The sequence below is a fragment of the Spinacia oleracea genome, chromosome 3 (genome assembly GCF_020520425.1).
Source record: "Spinacia oleracea cultivar Varoflay chromosome 3, BTI_SOV_V1, whole genome shotgun sequence".
Classification (NCBI taxonomy): Eukaryota; Viridiplantae; Streptophyta; class Magnoliopsida; order Caryophyllales; family Amaranthaceae; genus Spinacia; species Spinacia oleracea.
Genome location: NC_079489.1, coordinates 1712501 through 1730363, shown reverse-complemented (window position 1 = coordinate 1730363; position 17863 = coordinate 1712501). Strand labels below are relative to the sequence as shown.

General features: G+C 37.2%; 4 protein-coding genes across 4 annotated transcripts; 2 read left to right on the top strand and 2 right to left on the bottom strand.

The window, feature by feature from the left end:
- The first annotated feature begins 198 nt into the window (after positions 1-198).
- Positions 199-3147, top strand: LOC110782456 (uncharacterized protein ycf20). Its single transcript, XM_021986611.2, has 2 exons — positions 199-386; positions 2524-3147. The coding sequence occupies exon 2, from the start codon at positions 2546-2548 to the stop codon at positions 3011-3013; it is 468 nt and encodes a 155-aa protein (XP_021842303.1). The 5' UTR covers positions 199-386; positions 2524-2545; the 3' UTR covers positions 3014-3147.
- A 998-nt stretch (positions 3148-4145) lies between these two features.
- LOC110782455 (blue copper protein-like) lies at positions 4146-5315 on the bottom strand. Its single transcript, XM_056841228.1, has 2 exons — positions 5153-5315; positions 4146-4657 (listed from the first exon to the last, which is right to left on the bottom strand). Exons 1-2 carry the CDS (start codon positions 5313-5315, stop codon positions 4146-4148), a joined length of 675 nt encoding a protein of 224 aa, XP_056697206.1.
- LOC110782451 (pentatricopeptide repeat-containing protein At2g33680) lies at positions 4514-8540 on the bottom strand. The gene is made up of 3 exons (XM_021986605.2): positions 6109-8540; positions 5153-5253; positions 4514-4555 (listed from the first exon to the last, which is right to left on the bottom strand). The coding sequence occupies exon 1, from the start codon at positions 8274-8276 to the stop codon at positions 6156-6158; it is 2121 nt and encodes a 706-aa protein (XP_021842297.1). The 5' UTR covers positions 8277-8540; the 3' UTR covers positions 4514-4555; positions 5153-5253; positions 6109-6155.
- A 2158-nt stretch (positions 8541-10698) lies between these two features.
- On the top strand, positions 10699-17720 carry LOC110782453 (zinc finger CCCH domain-containing protein 48). The gene is made up of 9 exons (XM_021986608.2): positions 10699-11365; positions 11778-11870; positions 13290-13379; positions 13478-13579; positions 14294-14440; positions 14544-14663; positions 14799-14858; positions 16571-16668; positions 17248-17720. The coding sequence occupies exons 1-9, from the start codon at positions 10874-10876 to the stop codon at positions 17393-17395; spliced, it is 1350 nt and encodes a 449-aa protein (XP_021842300.1). The 5' UTR covers positions 10699-10873; the 3' UTR covers positions 17396-17720.
- Positions 17721-17863: the final 143 nt, after the last annotated feature.

Sequence of the window (17863 nt, the reverse complement as noted above, 5' to 3'; positions counted from 1 at the left end):
TGATTAAATAAATAGTTCCATCATTTTAACTAATTAGTTCCATTATTTAACTAATGGGTTACAGTGCTTACCTTATATAACATCAAGGAGGTCCTACACAAAATATTTTATCATTAAAAGTTCAAAAAATATTTGTCATTAATCCTAAAAAAACTAAATTTCCAAATCAAGCAAATCTCATACAAAATTTGCTAAAACTACCCCTACTTGCCAAGAAACCCCCAAATGGAAGTGACACCCCAAAAATCCAAAATTGGCCAAATAAACAAATTTAAGAAGTTCATTCATCATTTGATTTCATTTCTCCAGAGTCCACATATGACAGTGATGACACACATTCATCTTCTCTACTGTTAGTCTCTCCCTACCTATTTGCTTCTGCCAAGGTTAGTTCTTTGTTTCTTCTCTTACTAAATTTTTGATTTTTAAGGTTCATAATGTTTTACAATTATTTAATGTTCTACTTTGTCGATTGTTTTTGCGAAATTTGTAATGTGTTTGATTCTTCAATTCGTTGATTTCATGAATTGCGTTGTTACTGGTTTGATTTCGGAGGTTGATTAGTGAATAATTGTGTTCTAATTGGCCAATATCCAGTGAAATTTCTGGGTTAGGGTTTCCATAATTCCTTTGTGGATGACAGATAGATTAGTTTTAGGGCTTTAAATTCTCTGTAATGTGTTTTGATTCTTCAATTTGATGTTTTCATGAATTGCGTTGTTACTGGTTTGATTTGGGAGGTTGATTAGTGAGTAATTGAGTCTAATTTGGCCAATAATCAGTGACATTTCCGGGTTAGGGTTTCCATCATTCCATTGCGGATGACAGATAGATTAGATTAAGGGCTTTAATTTCATTGTTCATATACTAAATCTGCTCTAATTTGAAGAAATGAGGCTAAATTACTGTTCAATGTGCATTGAAATTTGACATTCTTTCTGAAGTTTGTAGCTAATTTGTTATAGTTGTTAGTATTGGAGCAATTGTCAGCTAATAGATCTTGGTTACATCCCTAATATAGTGAGAGAAAATAGTTGAAGGATGATTTCATTTCTGGGCTTAGCAGTTTGCCCTTGTTATAGCTTTATACAACCTATGTCTGTTACTAAGAATACTTGTTCTCTTGACCGTTAACAAGAGTTAACGCTGATACCAAATTAGCCATGTTCATCATAGAATCTGATGTTACAATTTGAGGTGTCCTGAAGCATCTTGGCTATCATAGAAACCTGTATTTTTTCATTACTGTCTTGTGGAAGAGGAACAAAATTTAAGGAAGATCATGTTGGTGGTGAGACATTGAAGCTCGACAGTGTTAGGGAAATGGTATCAATGATTGCCTCATTGCAATTTTTGGGTCGAACTTTGAAAACTTTTGACCGTGAATTCTCATTAGTCGATAAGAAATAATGTAGTCATGCGGGGTTTTGTTAGATTCGTTTCAATATATATTTTTGGAATATCAACTTGTTATAAATTTTACGCTTGTAGAATTAGAGATGTTTACATTTTAAGTCGTGTCTTAGAGACCGTGAAAAGTCAAATGGGGCAATTTTTTAGGGACGAAGAGAGTATGTTGTTGTGTGTTGCAATATATATTTCTTTAGCTTCTTTCAACTTTAAAAGGTTTAGTCACCAATGGGGTAGAAGCTAGCTGCGCGCTTTTAGCATGTACAGCTTTAGAGATGGTGTTGTACGGTTGTTTTCTTCTTTGTTTTAATTGACGTTGTTTAGCAACGTCCTTATCCCGAAACCAGTTAAAAATAGAGCCAAAAGGAAGGGAATGAAAATGAGAAATGTAAATTACTTCATCGAGTTTATTTGCAGTTCTCTGGGTTTTAGGTTGTGCGCGAGAGCATTATCTGGTACTCTGGGTATCTGTTTAGATATTCTTCCCTTGAGATACTTTGCCGATTCTTGATAATGCAAAGTATGTGTACATGATAAACCTTAGCATTGGCTGGCTTGATTTATCATCATCTTGTTCGAGGTTTTATATTGCTTTTGTTTATCTTCTTTGCATCACGTGGCTAATACCCTACTACTGTAATACAAAGTACATGTTATTGCAGGAAGAATTGGCTGTGTTCTTTATGCCTTAAAATGCAATGATGAGGAATATTCTGTGTGATGTGTGATGTACAGCTGTGTGTCCTTTAGGCTCCGTTTGTTTTGACGGAAAACACCTTTTCGGGAAATGATTTTTCCATTTTCCTTTGTTTGTTTTTTATTAAGGGTGGAAAACAATTTTCCCAAAGGTGGAAAACAACTTTCTCTAGCGGAAAACCAACTTTCCTTTTAAAAAGAAGAAATGCCACATTTTCCACTCTAATCCCTTACATTTCTTTTTCTCTCCTCTCATTTCCAGTTCTATGTTGTTTTTCTTTATAATTTTATTCTTGTAAGGAAACAAACATTGGAAAACTATTTTCCCTTGAAAATTGTTTTCCATGAAAAGGAAAATGTTTTCCGTTAAAACAAACGGAGCCTTAGTTCTTTGGCATAACATAGCTTTCTATGCAGGGAACCATTTTCCGTCCCCTCCATGGCGATTGCTGTTGGTTTGAGCCCCATTACTCTCCTTAATTACGGCTTAAATCCTGATAAAAAGATCTCATATCGAAGATTTGACTCCCTTGTATCAACATCCCCAGTTAGACTCCGTCCTATCCGAGCTGTTCAAGATAACGTGGGCCCTCGAAGACTAGTAGACATTATTCGCACATTACCGGATATATCAAGAAACTATTTCAAGAGTCCTTCCCGGAGAGCTCTCTTTGGGGGAATCGCCTTGTTAGGCGGGTTTTACGTGGCACAAACAATTTCTCTGTCCTTTGGAGCTTTAGGGGTCAATGATGTTATTGCTGCTGTATTGTGTGTTCTCCTAACTGAATTTGCAACCAAATTCTATTATAGTCGATCAAAGGTAACGTTTCCAATCGCCCTTTTGAACAATTTCAAGATGGGATTTACTTATGGTCTGTTTATCGATGCTTTCAAACTCGCTAGTTAGACTGAAGACTCAATTATAAGGGTACTCTGTTGTACTTGTACATAATACTTCAGTGTATTAGTTCCCTCATAGATGCAATACTGAGATCCTGTAACTTGCAATTTTGACAATATGATTGATGTTGCTTCTTCAAAGTTACCCTATTTACTTTTGTTGAGTAATCCAGTGATTTTTCTGTATGTTGCATATAAATAAAGCTGTCATCTATTTCATCTTCCCTTCTTTTCTGTCCTTCTGGAACAAATGGGCCATTTTCACCAACTAACCATTGCAAGTGTTGTGTAAAAAAAAATATATCACCAAGTCGTACTCGTAGCCGTCCTAGGTGACTAGGTTGGGCACAGGCCCTATTTTTTTTGGAAAGCACGACAAGAAACGGCAAGTCCCAACAAATCGTGTTAAGTACAATGAAATTAGGCTTAGACATGAAGTCTTAGCCCGGCTCGGCGTGAGGGCACGTGGGTAAAGATGGATGTGTGCCATGGCGGGGCCGAGGCCCGACCCGGCCTGCACAAGCATGAAGTTGTGATCCGGGCCTGGGCCACATTTTTTGGAAAAAGCACGACAAGGCACACTAAATTTAGTAAAATTAAGCTTAGACACCATGGCCCGGCCCAGAACCCGTGGGCCCTATTTTGAACTTGTTGGCCTGTCCAGCACGATGTAGATTGGGCTTGGCTGGGCCCAGCCCACTATGCAAACAGCTGAACCGGCTCTGTGGGCTTAGCACCAAGCCCGGCCCACGGCCATCTTTACACGTGGGCTTGGACAATACCTAGGCTACCTTTTTGAAAATTTGGGCCCAGTCTAACATGAAACAAATGGGTTTGCCATGGGCTGAGCCCGTTCAGGCCCAAAATACATGGGCCTGACACGGCCCATTACCCTCTTTACTTGAAGGTGAGGCATCCCTGTCTAAGTCTCAAGGCATTATTCTAGTCTGGTAGTTAAAACAAAAAGGCAATGCTTGTTCTTCCAAGTACCAGAAAACACAATCTGTAGTATGTAATACAATGTGGAGTGTATATATATATATTTCTTTTCAACAATAGTTTGTGTTTCTAATTTCTAGCGCATAAAATACATTCTCAACCAATGTATAAATGGTCAAACAAACAACCAGAAATAATTCTCAAATAATAACACCCCAACCCAGAATTGATAATAAGCCCAGAAAACCAAGCAAAAATAAGAAAAAACCATTGCCAACTTTGAGAAACCCGGCCGAAGAAGAAAGAACAGGGTGATTGCTCTTCGAAGTTCTCGGGAGTAAACCCGCACCGGCGGTTGCGGGACCCAGTGCAGCTTCAGGTGCTCCCGCTGTTGTGGCCGCAGTAGTTGAGTTTGGTTCTACGTGTACGTGAAGCTTCATTCCTCCTAGACAGTAAAGTCGGTTGCAATTAGCGAAGTACCTGTCACCTGGTTTTGTTAAAGGGAAGGTTGTGTTTCCTGTGGTACTTCTTAGCAGAGCATTGTTTGTGTTGCAACTATCAAACTCTTGTTTTGTTACCTCACATACTGATGATGATGAGAATTGAAATGCTGCAAAATAGGAGAAGATGACAGGGTATTGGTTAAAAGTAAACTGATAAATATTATGCTGATGGCAATCTATATCAAAAAGCTTCTTCAGTAGTTCATCAACTGAGAAATCAAGCACATCTATAGAGAAACAAATAGGGTGGCGCACTTGATTGCAAATGTTGGGCAATAATATGGTTTTTGGTACTTGTAATAGCTCGGTTTTAGTTTACATTCTTGACAGTGATTACTTAAGGCCATTTCGGTTTCACGGTAAGTTTCCAGTTCAACGGTTTTGAAAGTCATATGATTCAAATTAAATCATGAACCATAAAATAGTCATACCTATAGTAATCAGGTTGATTTTGAAAACTGACAACAAAAATCTTGAAACTACATTTTGTGGTTTTCATATTTTGGTTCTTAGTTTCGTAAAAAACGGAAAACTATGACACTGAACAGGGCCAACGGGCCCTTAGGATATACCCTCGAGCAGAGGAGATCTTTATGTATCTTTTTCCTTACCTTTCAGGGGGGGGAAAATATACGAAATATATATATTTTCATGGAAGAAATAGAAATAATGCACCCAAGACAAGAAAGGCAAAAGAACCTTACCAAGAACATCTCCAACGACGAATCTCTTGCCCGTCACCCATGAATCGAGGTTAGAACTAATATCCCAACCACCGGTATCACCGACCATATACATGGTGGCGCTGCATGCAACCACGAGGCAAATCAGTGCACCGAGAAATCCAAGCAAACGAAGGTTCCCCATAGTTAAGTAAGCCAGAAGTTTGAAGTGCTCATCATCTCACTTGTGCAACAATAAAGCATATTTATAAAGTGTTTGTTGGTAATTAGATTACCAAACTCTAGACTTCATATGGCCCACTTAAGTCTTAAAACCATTTAATTTATTATAGTAAGTATTCCATATAAGTTGGCCATCAAATATAACCACCCACCTGAACCTGAAATTGGATGGCCAACTGACCTACAGAAGTACTCACAACAGATTATAAAGCCAGGCAACATGCTAAGAAACCATAAAAATTCTCAGCAACCAAGAAAATGTGTAGAACTATAGATTAAAGGCCTTGTTCTCTCCACCTAATCTGATCTGATTTTTCTAGTTTCTAGTCTGGAATCTAGTCTGGTTTGAATGTTTTCTGTGAGTGTTTTCAGCTTTTTCTGGTCTGATCTAATAAGCAATAAGAATAGGCTAAAGAGAACAAAACCTAAAACTAAACTGGAAATCCAACCTGCATAGTCTATTCTCTTGTAGGTTCTGATTTGGACATGATCTAGACAAATCGGTTCTAATCTAAACATGATGTAGACAAATAGGTATTGATCTGAGTATATAGGTTCTAATCTGAACACGATATGGACATATTGGTTAGACATATCGGTTTGATATGGACATGTGTACACTCAAAGGTAATTTACCTCCGACAGAAACTGAAAACACCATGGGATATGCATTGAATAACTAAACATCTGTAAAATAACAAATAGAAGAAAAAAAAAATCATGATATCAAAGTGTAAATGGATGTAGGTTAGTACCAGAAACGAAGGCCAAAATTCAACTGGACGTCTCCATCTTCCAATAGTCACGTTGAAGTCGTAAAAAATGAATCATAAGCTGGTCGGTAACCTTCATCAATCATCTGTTTAGTTAAAATTCTTAACCAGCTACATATATCTGCTATCTCAGGATGTTTCTGATCTCCAACAACAAACACATGAACAAGATTCTTCAGTTCAATCCAGCTACACCCGGGTTCCTTTCCAACCCTTCTTAGCTTCATCAGTCTCATAACCCGTCCCACATCATCTAATCTTCCTAAAGCAGTATAAATTCTCGATAATAAGACATAAGCTGATGATTCTTGTGAACCCAGCTCCATTAGTTTCTCCCCTGCATAAGCTCCTAACTCGTAATGACCGTGATTTCTACACGCACTTAACAAAATCCGCCATAAACACATCCCGTGATCCAAAGTTGCTGATTCAATGAATTCTTTTGCTTCTGTTAGTCTTCCTGCACGGCTATACACATCAACCATACATGCATAGTGCTCTAATCCAGGTTCTAGGTTAAATTCATTGGAAATCATGTTGAAATACTCCCAAGCCCTTTCAACCAATCCCATATGACTACATGCAGACAGAATATTTACAAAAGTGACGTTATCTGGTTTTACACCTTCTGATTTCATCTCCTCGAAAAGCTCCAATGCTTTTTCACTGCACCCGTTCTGAGCAAGACCAGATATCATAGCATTCCATGAAACTATATCCTTTGATTTCATCCTTCGAAAGGCTATGTTGCCTTCAACAATGCATCCACACTTTGCATACATGGATGAAAGTGAACTCCCAACAGTCATTTCTTGAGAAAGACCGTACTTTATGGCACGAGCATGAACCTGTTTTCCTTGCTCCAAAGCTGCAAGACTTGAACAGCCTTTTAAGACACTAGCAATTGTTAGGTCATTTGGTAAAATTCCCTCTTCTTCCATCTTTCCATACAAACTCAATGCTTCCTCGTTGTCTCCATGTTGTATATACCCACCTATCATTGAAGTCCACAAAACAACATCTGGTTCCTGTAAACAATCAAAACCTTTCCTAGCATCTATAATACTACCACTTTTCGCGTACATATCCACCAATGCGGTTATGATATACATTTGATCCTCAAATCCCATCTTAACTGAATAAGAGTGGACTTGTCTTCCTTCCTCAACAGCACCAACATCACTACACGCGTTAATCACCCCTACAAAAGTATACTCACTAGGCCTAACCCCGGAATAATGCATTGTAGAGAACAACTCCAAAGCTTTCCTAGAGTGTCCACTTTGTGCAAAACCAGTAACCATGGCTGACCACATGATTGGACTCTTATCATTTGACAACACAAACATTTGAAGAGCATTTTCCGGGCTCCCACATTTCAAATACATAGTAACAAGGGCATTCCTAACTTCCACAATCCAATTCACACCAACTTTAACAGCAAAGCAATGAACCTCTTTTCCAATATCAATCAACTCTGGAATTGCCAAAGAACTAAGCACACTAGTCAAGAAAAAGGCACTCCCTCTTTCTTCTTCCTCCTGCAGTATCAATTTAAAAACTCCCACGGCTTCTTCAGCCTCACCACGAGCAGCATACCCAGATATCATAGTAGCCCAAGATACAGAGTTTCTCTCAGGCATTTTATCAAACATGTTGCGTGCGTCATCCATAAAACCCGACTTACAATACATGTTAAGGATTGCACTCCCAACAACAACATCTCCACAATAATCCGTCTTAATCGCCAATGAATGGACCTGTTTTCCACCCCACCCATCACCTAAATTCGACAAAGCAGTGAAAACCCCAGCAAAAGTATGACCATTAGGGAGACAATTCTCACCCCGCATTCGCCGGAAAAATTCCAAAACAAAGAAAGATGAATTGGTGCCACCATGTTGAGCATGGGCATTGATAATTGAGCTCCATGATACATCATCTTTGATGGGGATTTCCTCAAAAGCAAGCTTAGCATTGGCTAATTGCCCACATTTTGTGTACAAATTAACAATGCTATTAGCTAAGTATACGTTTGTAAAGGAATTTGATTTGATGATTTTAGCATGAAGTAGTCTGCCCTTTTGGAGGTTTTGTTCTTGAGTGAGTTTCACTACCTCTTTGAATAGAATCCGATGAGCTTGACTCATCAATACTACTGAGAGTATTGGGAAGCAATTATGGAAATTTAAAACTATAGATTATGAGAAATTCAATTTTGTGATACAGTATAATCTATACTTTCAATAATACAAATTGCAAATTAACAAGCAAAGTAGAGAAAAACTTATCATTCGTCGAAGTTGGGGAACTGGACCTGGTTGAATGAGCCACAGAAAACCCAGGGAAATTGGGGTTTATGAGAGGAGGAAGACTGGAAGAGAGAGAACCTGCGAAGACGAAGGCTGCCGGGGGTGGGGATGGGGGTGGGAGTGGGGTGGGGCCACTACCTGTCAAATGGGTCCGACGGATCGGGTTGTAATTATTTTCGGTTTTGGTTATTTGGATTGGTCATTTCGAGTTCGGGTTTACAAATGCTCGTTAAGGATCCATAATTTTCGGGTTCGGGTCGATCCAATGGGTTGAGATATTTTAAAACGATGTTTTTGTAAGTTTCAGTAATAAATGTACAAAATATGGGAACAAATCAACAAATTTTCCTACATAACTTTATATTTAGTCAAATTTAACTATAGAATGACGTACAATTCAAATTAAAATCATATTACACCCAATAATTTTATCAACGATGTTCGTACTATGTTTAAAATTCCTTCTAGACTCATTTATTACTGTAAATACAATGATTTTCAGTCGGTCAGGTAAAAAATGGTTTGGTTGGGTTTGATCCATTACTTTTCGGGTTGCTCGATTTCGAATGAATCGGGTTACGAGTCACAAAAACTTATTCAAGACCCTGTATTTTCAGATCGGGTTCAGGTGGGTTTTCGGATTTGGTCAATTTTTGACAGGTTTGGGTATGGGCGAAGAGAGAAGATCAATAACATTCATTTCAATGAGTAAAATTCCTCAAATACGATATGTGACAAGTTTGAATCTTCACTTTTACGTTTGTAATTTATGTTGCCTTTGTATTCACAACTAAAAAAAAGTTGTTATTTCACCTAACACTAAAAACTAAATTGTAATCCGTAACGTTAGTTTACTCAATAAAATCGGTTGTAATTTATAAATTAAATAGGTTAAAGAAATATTTTATAAAACTATAAAAGAGTACCGTTCTTTTTTCATTTTCAAGAGAGATGAACATCAACAAATTTTAATTTACTCGGTCAGGAGGTGGAACCATAAATCATATATGGGGGGCAAAACTTAACTTATAATTTTTATAACAATGAGAAACAAAAATAAAAATACAAAAAAACAAGTATAAAAATGAGGAAGTTAAGATTCAAACCTTGTACCTTCAACAACTTGTATCTATTAAGGTAAAATAATCACTTGATCTATATTTGACATGTGCTTTAATAATACATATTTAATGGTTAAACATATCATGGGGGAGGCCATGGCCCCCGCCGGCCCCCCTAATTCCGCCCCTGTGCTCGGTGGGTTAATCGTTAGGTCATATGTTTTGTTCACCTTCTTTCACTTTATTTTCAGGGAAAAAAATAAAAGTTTACAGAGTTAAGTTCGAAACATCTAAGGCTACTCAAGTCCACCATACAATTTATAATTCGAGTAATGTTATTACTACATAAGTAAATAAGTTCTTTTAAATTCGAATAAGTGAAAATCAAGTGGGAAAAATAAAGTATAGCATGTCCGTGGGTCCATCTGTTACTTTAGATGCAATATTTTGACTTAGTTTAATTAAGTTCATCTAAATACTCCGTACGTATAAAGAAAGCAAGTTGAAGAACACACATTCTTTCAAATTTTTAATTCCCTCAAAGCCCTCACTTTCAAAGACCTCACAACGTATCTCTAGAGTTTGACCATATTTTAGAGGAAGATTTTAGAGGCGTAGCTTCGCCACGTTTAATTCCTCCAAGATTTTATACTCAAATGCATGTTTCTATTTTCTCTATATCTCTTTCTTTTCATAAAATTTTCTCATTTGAATAAAATAAAAGACCTCACGTAGTCACACTTTTTATTTTGCTAGTTCAATTAAGGATGTGTTCAATTCACCTGATTTTTCACTTATTTTTTCTCTGAATTTATTAGAAATTATCAAAACTTATACTTATACTTGGTCAAACGTTACTTTAATGAACTTATTTTTTCTAAAATAAGAACAAATAATTGAAAATAAGGTGAACAGAATAGAGCCTAAATAATAAGGGCATATTAATCAAACATAGTCACGATTGTAAATGTGTCACGATAATAATCCTTATTTAATAATCATAAAATTTAATTTACCTTTTGCATCGATTTACAATGGAAAAGGTAGTAAAATTTAAAATAAATTCATCAAAAATATTTACTCCAATTTATTTTTGTGGTAAAACCTTGCCATAATTGAGTTGAAGCTTCCTATTTTGTTGCCTTAAAAAAACCAAAAAAAAAAAAAAAGGGCAAAAATTGCGTGCATCTGCCGCAGTTACTAGCTGACTAAATATTTACCCCCCACCTCCACCCCAAAATTTCAACGGCCGTGTTTTTCTCTCTCCTCCGTTATTCCCACCGCCAACAACCAGGAAAAAAACCCCAACTTTTCAAATTGAAGAACCCTAAATTCCCCAATTCCAATTACTTCCCCAAATTAAATCTTCCTACAATGGATTTTGATTCAAACGGTGGCAATAAACGAGTGTTCAATCGACTCGGAAACAAACCACAGCCCCATCACTATCCAAATCAAAATCAAAATCAAAATCAGAAAGTCTGTTATCATTGGCAAGCTGGAAGATGCACGAGGAACCCGTGCGCTTTTCTTCATAGAGAGCTTCCTCCTCCACCTCTTCCCACTCATGCTTCTTCGTCGTCATCGTCTTCCTTCAATGGCTCGTCAAAGAGGGCACACGGTGGTGGTTTGGGAGGTGGTGGTCCGAGAAACGACGGATTTTCGAGTCGTAAAAACCCTAATTTTAATAATACTTGGGGCAGGGTTGGTGGCGGCGGTGGCGGCGTTCCTCCGAAAAAGATGGAGAGAGTTTGTAATTACTGGGTTCAAGGGAAGTGTAGCTATGGTGATAATTGCAAATTCTTGCATTCTTGGTCTATTGGTGGTTCCTTTTCCCTGTTGACAACTCTTGAGGGCCATCAGAAGGTATTGTATTGTATTTCACCTCTAATTTTGTTTGATTATTAGGTTAAATTGATGCTTGAATTTGATGTTGTATGGGTTTTCTTTGATGGGTTTAGTTGATTTTGGGTGAGTAATTTCATGGTACATTGTACAATCTTTACGGTTTATGTTAATAAGGTCGAAGCTTTACTATGAATGAACTGTATTATGATGAGATTAGCTAATTTGGTTGATGGGTTGATGAGTTTCAACTTTCTAATCACTCTTAAGCTAGACGGGTTCGGTTCATAGTGTTCGAATTTATGATTGCTGGGTTGAGTTAAAGCTTGAGGAGTATCATTGTTTTCTATTATTGTGTTTCTTTGTTCTGATTGATGTTTAAATTGAATATCGTCTTTGTGTTGGGTTTGAATTGTTGTATTTTTGGGGTCAGGTTGTAACTGGGATCACTTTGCCGTCAGGGGATAAGCTTTACACAGGAAGTAAAGACGAGAATGTCAGGATTTGGGATTGTGCATCCGGACAGGTTTGTTCTTTTGTCTTCGAATATGCTCAAATGCTTTTGTGTTGGTGATTAGTATATCATTGCTGATTAATATATAGTTTCTGTATTGATGCTATATCTCTATATGTTATTTTGAACTATTAATCCCATGCAGTAATTCTCAATTTTCAGCACTTGAGACCTCAGAGTACAACTACTGAGAGTCTGAGACCTTTCACATCACTTCCCACGTCTGGAGATGAGTCATATCAATGTCCACTTAAAATATCAATGCACTACGCAGCTTAATATACCAATATAATGCTACTAGTTACTTTTTTTTTTGAGGGGATAGTGGGATACTACTTGTTACTTGTTAATACCAATATAATAACTAACGTCTTCTTAATCTTTGTGCATAACCTCCTAAATACACTTAATTCCCTATTTGGTTCAACTTATTTTGACTTAATTTAGACAAATAAGTTAACACACAATAAGTTATGATGACATAAGTCCAAAATAAGTCAAGATGATTTCATATAACTTCGAATAGAACTTTAGATAAGAATCATAAGATAATTCCATACAAATTAAGTTGAACCAAACAAAGCCTAAAATCATTCAGTTATTTTAGAAGGGAGAGAGTAGACTACAATCATCAAGTTATACCAGAAATTAGCCAAATGCTGTCATTTAGGTACTTTGCTTACCTTTGTAATTAGGAATTCCTAGTTGAATCTAAACAACTATATTTTTTCTTTGCACATTATTCGACTCCCCTAGCAGTTACATAAATTAGGCTTTGATATTTAAGTAGCTGTTGTCACCCTGTTGGTGTATTAGAAATAGCCCCTCCAACTGTCTGGGTTGGATTTCTTCACTTTGCTAGCTATCTTTGGAGAAGACTCTTCAAGTTGTCAAGGCTTTCTTTGTGAGGACACCTTGTCTTCTTGTTGTATTCCCTTTGGCATGTTCATAAATAATCTTTCTTATAAAAAAATCTGGGTTGAGTACTTGAGTTTGGATACACTAAATTGAACCTGTCACTACATGTGCAAGCCTTGTGTATTGATCGAGATGGCGATTCGGTAACTGGAATTTAGCTTGTCCATCCGAATTGTCTTTTTGGAATGTTCATGTTTCAACTGGGTAGTCTCATTCGGTCTTTTAAGTTCTGGATTTCCTTATGTTGTGGCGAATATAATGAGTAAAATTATAATTGGTATGTTCAAGTAAAGGAGTGCAAGAAAGTTATTTGATGTCATAGCACTCTGTAAATACGGAATTCTTCTTGTTTACTAACTAGATTTCTGATTGATGATGTGTTGTTGTGTTGGCTTCTCTTCCTTCTATCTCCTCATTCTTTGAGTTAGCTAGTCTTAGCATACAATTTTTTTGTCTTTTCTAATATGCTCTTCTGTATGGAAACTTATTTGTGCATTGTTACTTATTTTACAGTGTGTTAGTGCTGTTCCTTTGGGAGGTGAAATTGGCTGCATGATCAGCGAAGGGCCATGGGTTTTTATAGGGTTGCCAAATATGGTCAAGGTGAGGTGGGATTCAAGATTTCCCGTGAGACTAATATATACTTCACACCCACTTTTATAAGCTAACGCGTGAAGGTTCTTGATTTCTCTTATTTGTAGGCATTGAACATTGAGACAGTCACTGATATGAGTCTCAGTGGACCTGTTGGACAAGTTTATTCACTGGTGGTGGGGAATGATCTGCTGTTTGCTGGGACAGAGGTAATTGCTTTTTCTGCACAGTTTGTTCTAGCACTTTGATGATTTTTGTTATATAGATTGTTTTCTAGTGTTGGCTTATCATGAAAAAAAGAACAGAGGGTTGTTCCCTTGTTGGTCTAGTTGCATTCTTTTATTTTGAGCATCAAGTCTATTAAGTGTTAACTGTATACATTAGGTCTTAAACTTGATTCCAGATTCAAGGGAGTTGCTAAATTATTTTCAGTTACAGTTGCTGATTTTCAGTTTTAATCACTCCCCCCATCCTTAAATAACAAGGCACTTTGGAGTTTGGATATTCCCTAAATAGTACTCTCTATAGTCCACTCCCAACTTAGTTTTTTAAAATTACTACTTGTCCGTAATAATCTGAAGGAAAAACTATCTTGTGGTATGGTAAAAAAACAAAGATGTCAAAAAACTTACCAAATGGTAACTATGGTACTTCAACCCGATTCTTTAAAAAATGATATTCAATCTTACTAGGGAGTATGTTACAGCTATTTAACAGTGGAAGTACACCAATGGCCTGGATATTTGACTCTTACATGTGTGATTTATTTTATTATCTCCATTTTTTATTACTGCTCTTAGTCTCTGTTGTGCCTAACAGAAGTCTGAAGAGCCAAATAGAGGAGTATATTTTTATTGAAACTTTTGACGTGCTTGTCTGTGTTTCTGTTTATTTAAAGTTAGGTGTTACCTTCTTTTTTGTAGGATGGGTCTATACTAGCCTGGAAATTTAATCCGGCCACCAATTGCTTTGAACCAGCTGCATCCCTAACGGGTCATACACGTGCTGTTGTCACCATGTTTGTTGGAGCTAATAGACTTTATTCTGGTTCGATGGACAATTCTATAAGGGTAAACTAAGTATTTATTTTAGTGTTTTTTTATGCTTTATATTGCTTCTCCATGACATGTTATTTATTGGCTCCAGCTATGCTCTTAATGTTGCCTTTGGCAGGTGTGGAATATTGAAACATTGCAATGCATACAGATATTGACGGATCACAAATCTGTTGTCATGTCTGTTCTTTGTTGGGAGCAGTTTCTGTTATCAGCTTCACTGGACAATACAATAAAGGTCGGTACTTCTACGCTGAACTGAGGAACTTCTGTCAACAAATGGACTTAGTATTACTACTTTGCTTTATTTTGGCCACCATGTTCCATGAATTCTGTTTTCCTGGACTCTCATGTAATTTGATTGTTTGTACAGGTGTGGGCTGCTACCCCGAGCGGAAACTTGGAAGTGACCTATACGCATACTGAAGAGAATGTATGTTAAAAGATCCTTTAATTTATTATTGTCTTAACTTCATCTCGAGTAAACTTATTTTGTCTTAAATAAGTCAAATTAAGTGTAACAGAACAGGGCCTAAGAAAAATATAAAATTATGGAGGACTAAATTTGCTGAATTTAATATTTCTGTAAGTTTCAACAATGGGATATATTTTTTGTGTGAAACAAACTAATTTGGTTTTGTGGGTTGCATTGTTGCACACTTGTATTTAAGCGTGCACCTCACCCCATGAGGCAATGAGGTAGTCCTTAAAGCAAGGCAAGCTAGTCACATTTTCTAAGTAGAGGATTCTAATGTAGAATGAGTGGGGAAAGATAGGATATAGAATGGGACTCAAGGCCTAGATTAAGGTCTAAAGTGAATTATGTGATAACCTTTATCTTCTCAATTCTTTTTCCCTAATGAGTTGTATTTTAACTTTTAGGATACTGAGCTTCTGCCAAGCTATATCAGGGTCAAAGCCCCTACTACTATTTATTTTTTTAAAATTTTTGCTTGGTTAGTCAGCAAGAGAAATTTCCTTAAGGAGGATATATTAATATAATGAGTTTCATTCTTTGTGAGGGAGAAGTGGAGTCACAGAAACACTGGTGTACATTGTTGCTAACTCTTGATTCCCAGCAGCGGGTATCCTGTGTTGCCTTGTTGGGATTAAATGCATTCGTTAAAAAGGAGGTGTACTATCTGTGAGGCAATGAAGTCTGCTAATCACCTCAAGTTTGTCTTTGAGTTCCTTTTATTAAAATAAAGAAAATGAATCTTTGATTTTAGTTGCTTTGATTCAGCTGAGGTCTGACCAGTCAAGGATGTTCGTACTTTTTGTTGGCTTTGGTAGAGAGGAGTACTTGATATGCTTGGATGACTTGAGAAAGTAGATCCCTTGAAGTTGTGTACGTGTTAGTTCACAAGGATAAACCAGTGGTGTTCAAGGATGTTCAAGGATCAAGCATCTACTGATCAGTAGTTTTCCTATTTAGAGCAAAATGTTTTGCCATATGCAGCTTGTGTTTTGTTGATTGTTTAGGAGTAGACTTGAAGAATTCCTCATCAACTACTTCAGGGGATTGTTTCTAAGGGATTTCCCCCTTCATAGAGCTGGCTTAGAAATAGAAATAGAAATAGAAAATAGAGTTAATTCCCCATAAGGCCATAACCATAACAGTAGAGAGAAGGGATGTCATAATTCAGAAGGGGAATGGGATTGGTTATTCCCATTCTTATGTTTGGTATATTGGTAGAATGAGGAGTGGAGTTATTTAAGCTGAATTAGGTGGGCATTTATAGTTATGAGTAATCATTTTATGTGGAACTTGTTTCTTACATCTCGTGGAATTAATCAAGCCAGCTTCCCCCCTAGGGCAAGAAAGAGTCAAAAGTGCTCTTACTCGTTCCACCAAGTCAACTATTTCCTTTTCGTGTTCAAAACCCATTTTTACTGATAAGAGTAACTTTTTCGTCCCCTCTCTCATCATCTCATCCCAACATATATAAAAAGAGTTTCTTTAATTTCCTACCTCCTAGGTGCCGGAATGGTGGTTCAGTTACTTGTTTAAGGGATTACGCATAGATTTTGTCTCATAGCTGGTTCTGGAGTTCACTGTTTCACTGTTTCACTTTAATTCTTTTCATAATCTTCCTTCTTTGATGAAGTTATCAATTGATTTGGTGTGGATGTTGATTAATGCAGGGTATTCTCACTCTATGCGGGATGTTCGACGCAGAAGCAAAGCCGGTCTTGTTGTGTTCCACCAATGACAATTTTGTCCGCATATATGACTTGCCATCGTAAGTTCTCATCCTAGTTGTAGTCTTGTAGATAAATTCAGAACATTCTCCCATTAGAAGAGCTGGTGACGGGTTGGGCCACACTTCAAATTTAGGTGCCTCATTGTAGCCCGATGCTGGCGCTAGAAGCTTGGTATATTCCAGCTTGTGTGTACATGATTATCATAGGCATGAATGAATCATGTTCGTGTTTATATGAACAACGGCACCTTATTTGATTGGTCCATGTTAGACCTGATAATAATGAGCTCGACCCGTTGACCCAACCCAAAAATAGCGGGTTGTGCGCAGAATTGCCAAGCATGATTTTTGGGCCCGACCCGTCCCGTTTTTAACTTTTTGGATGGGTTTTGGGCAACTCATAATTGCAAGTTTAGTTATAAATTTGGCCGGCCCGAAACCCAATATTTTTTGCCCGAATAGCGGGTTTTGGGTAGAAGTTTCGACCCAAAGTCTGGCCTGGTCCGACCTAGTGGGTAGAATTTTTAAGCCTTGACCCGGCCCGCAATTTGATCAGGTCTAGACGTCTAGACTGTCTAGTTCATGTTATAGATAATGCTTCTGTTGTTTTCCTTTTAGGTTTATGGAGAGAGGGAAGATTATCTCAAAACAGGAGATTCGAGCTATTCAAGCAGGTCCTAGCGGATTATTTTTTACCGGTGATGGAAATGGTCAAGTGAGGGTTTGGAACTGGATAGCAGAACCAAAGACAGCCACAGCTATGTAAACATTATTTATCTTTCACAAGTTTTTTCTCTATTTTTTTCGTTGTTGAGGAATTGCGAGAAGATAATCGCGGCTGATGTTCCTTTGTAAACTGGGCACAAATTTGGCGCCTTTTCAAGTTGTGTTCTTCAATGTTAAGGACTACTCTTTTGGTTGAGCAGATTGTTTCTCCACCATCAACAGCAGCTTTGTTGAGATTCATTATGTATTTATAGAAAATGAGGAAATAAGATTGTGTAACACTTATGTAGTTATGTATGTAACCCATTCAGTGATTTTGGTAGTGTATGTAGCCCATTCTGCAGAAAGCTTTTTTTCTTAGTTCATACTTTGTGAATCTTGGTATTCTTTTCTCTTGGTTACTAGAGACTTTGTTGGCCTTGTATCTAGGGCTGTAAAAATTCGATCCGATCCGGTTGATATCCGACAAAACAAAGCGGAAAAAAAATTGTACGTATTCAAGTCCGCA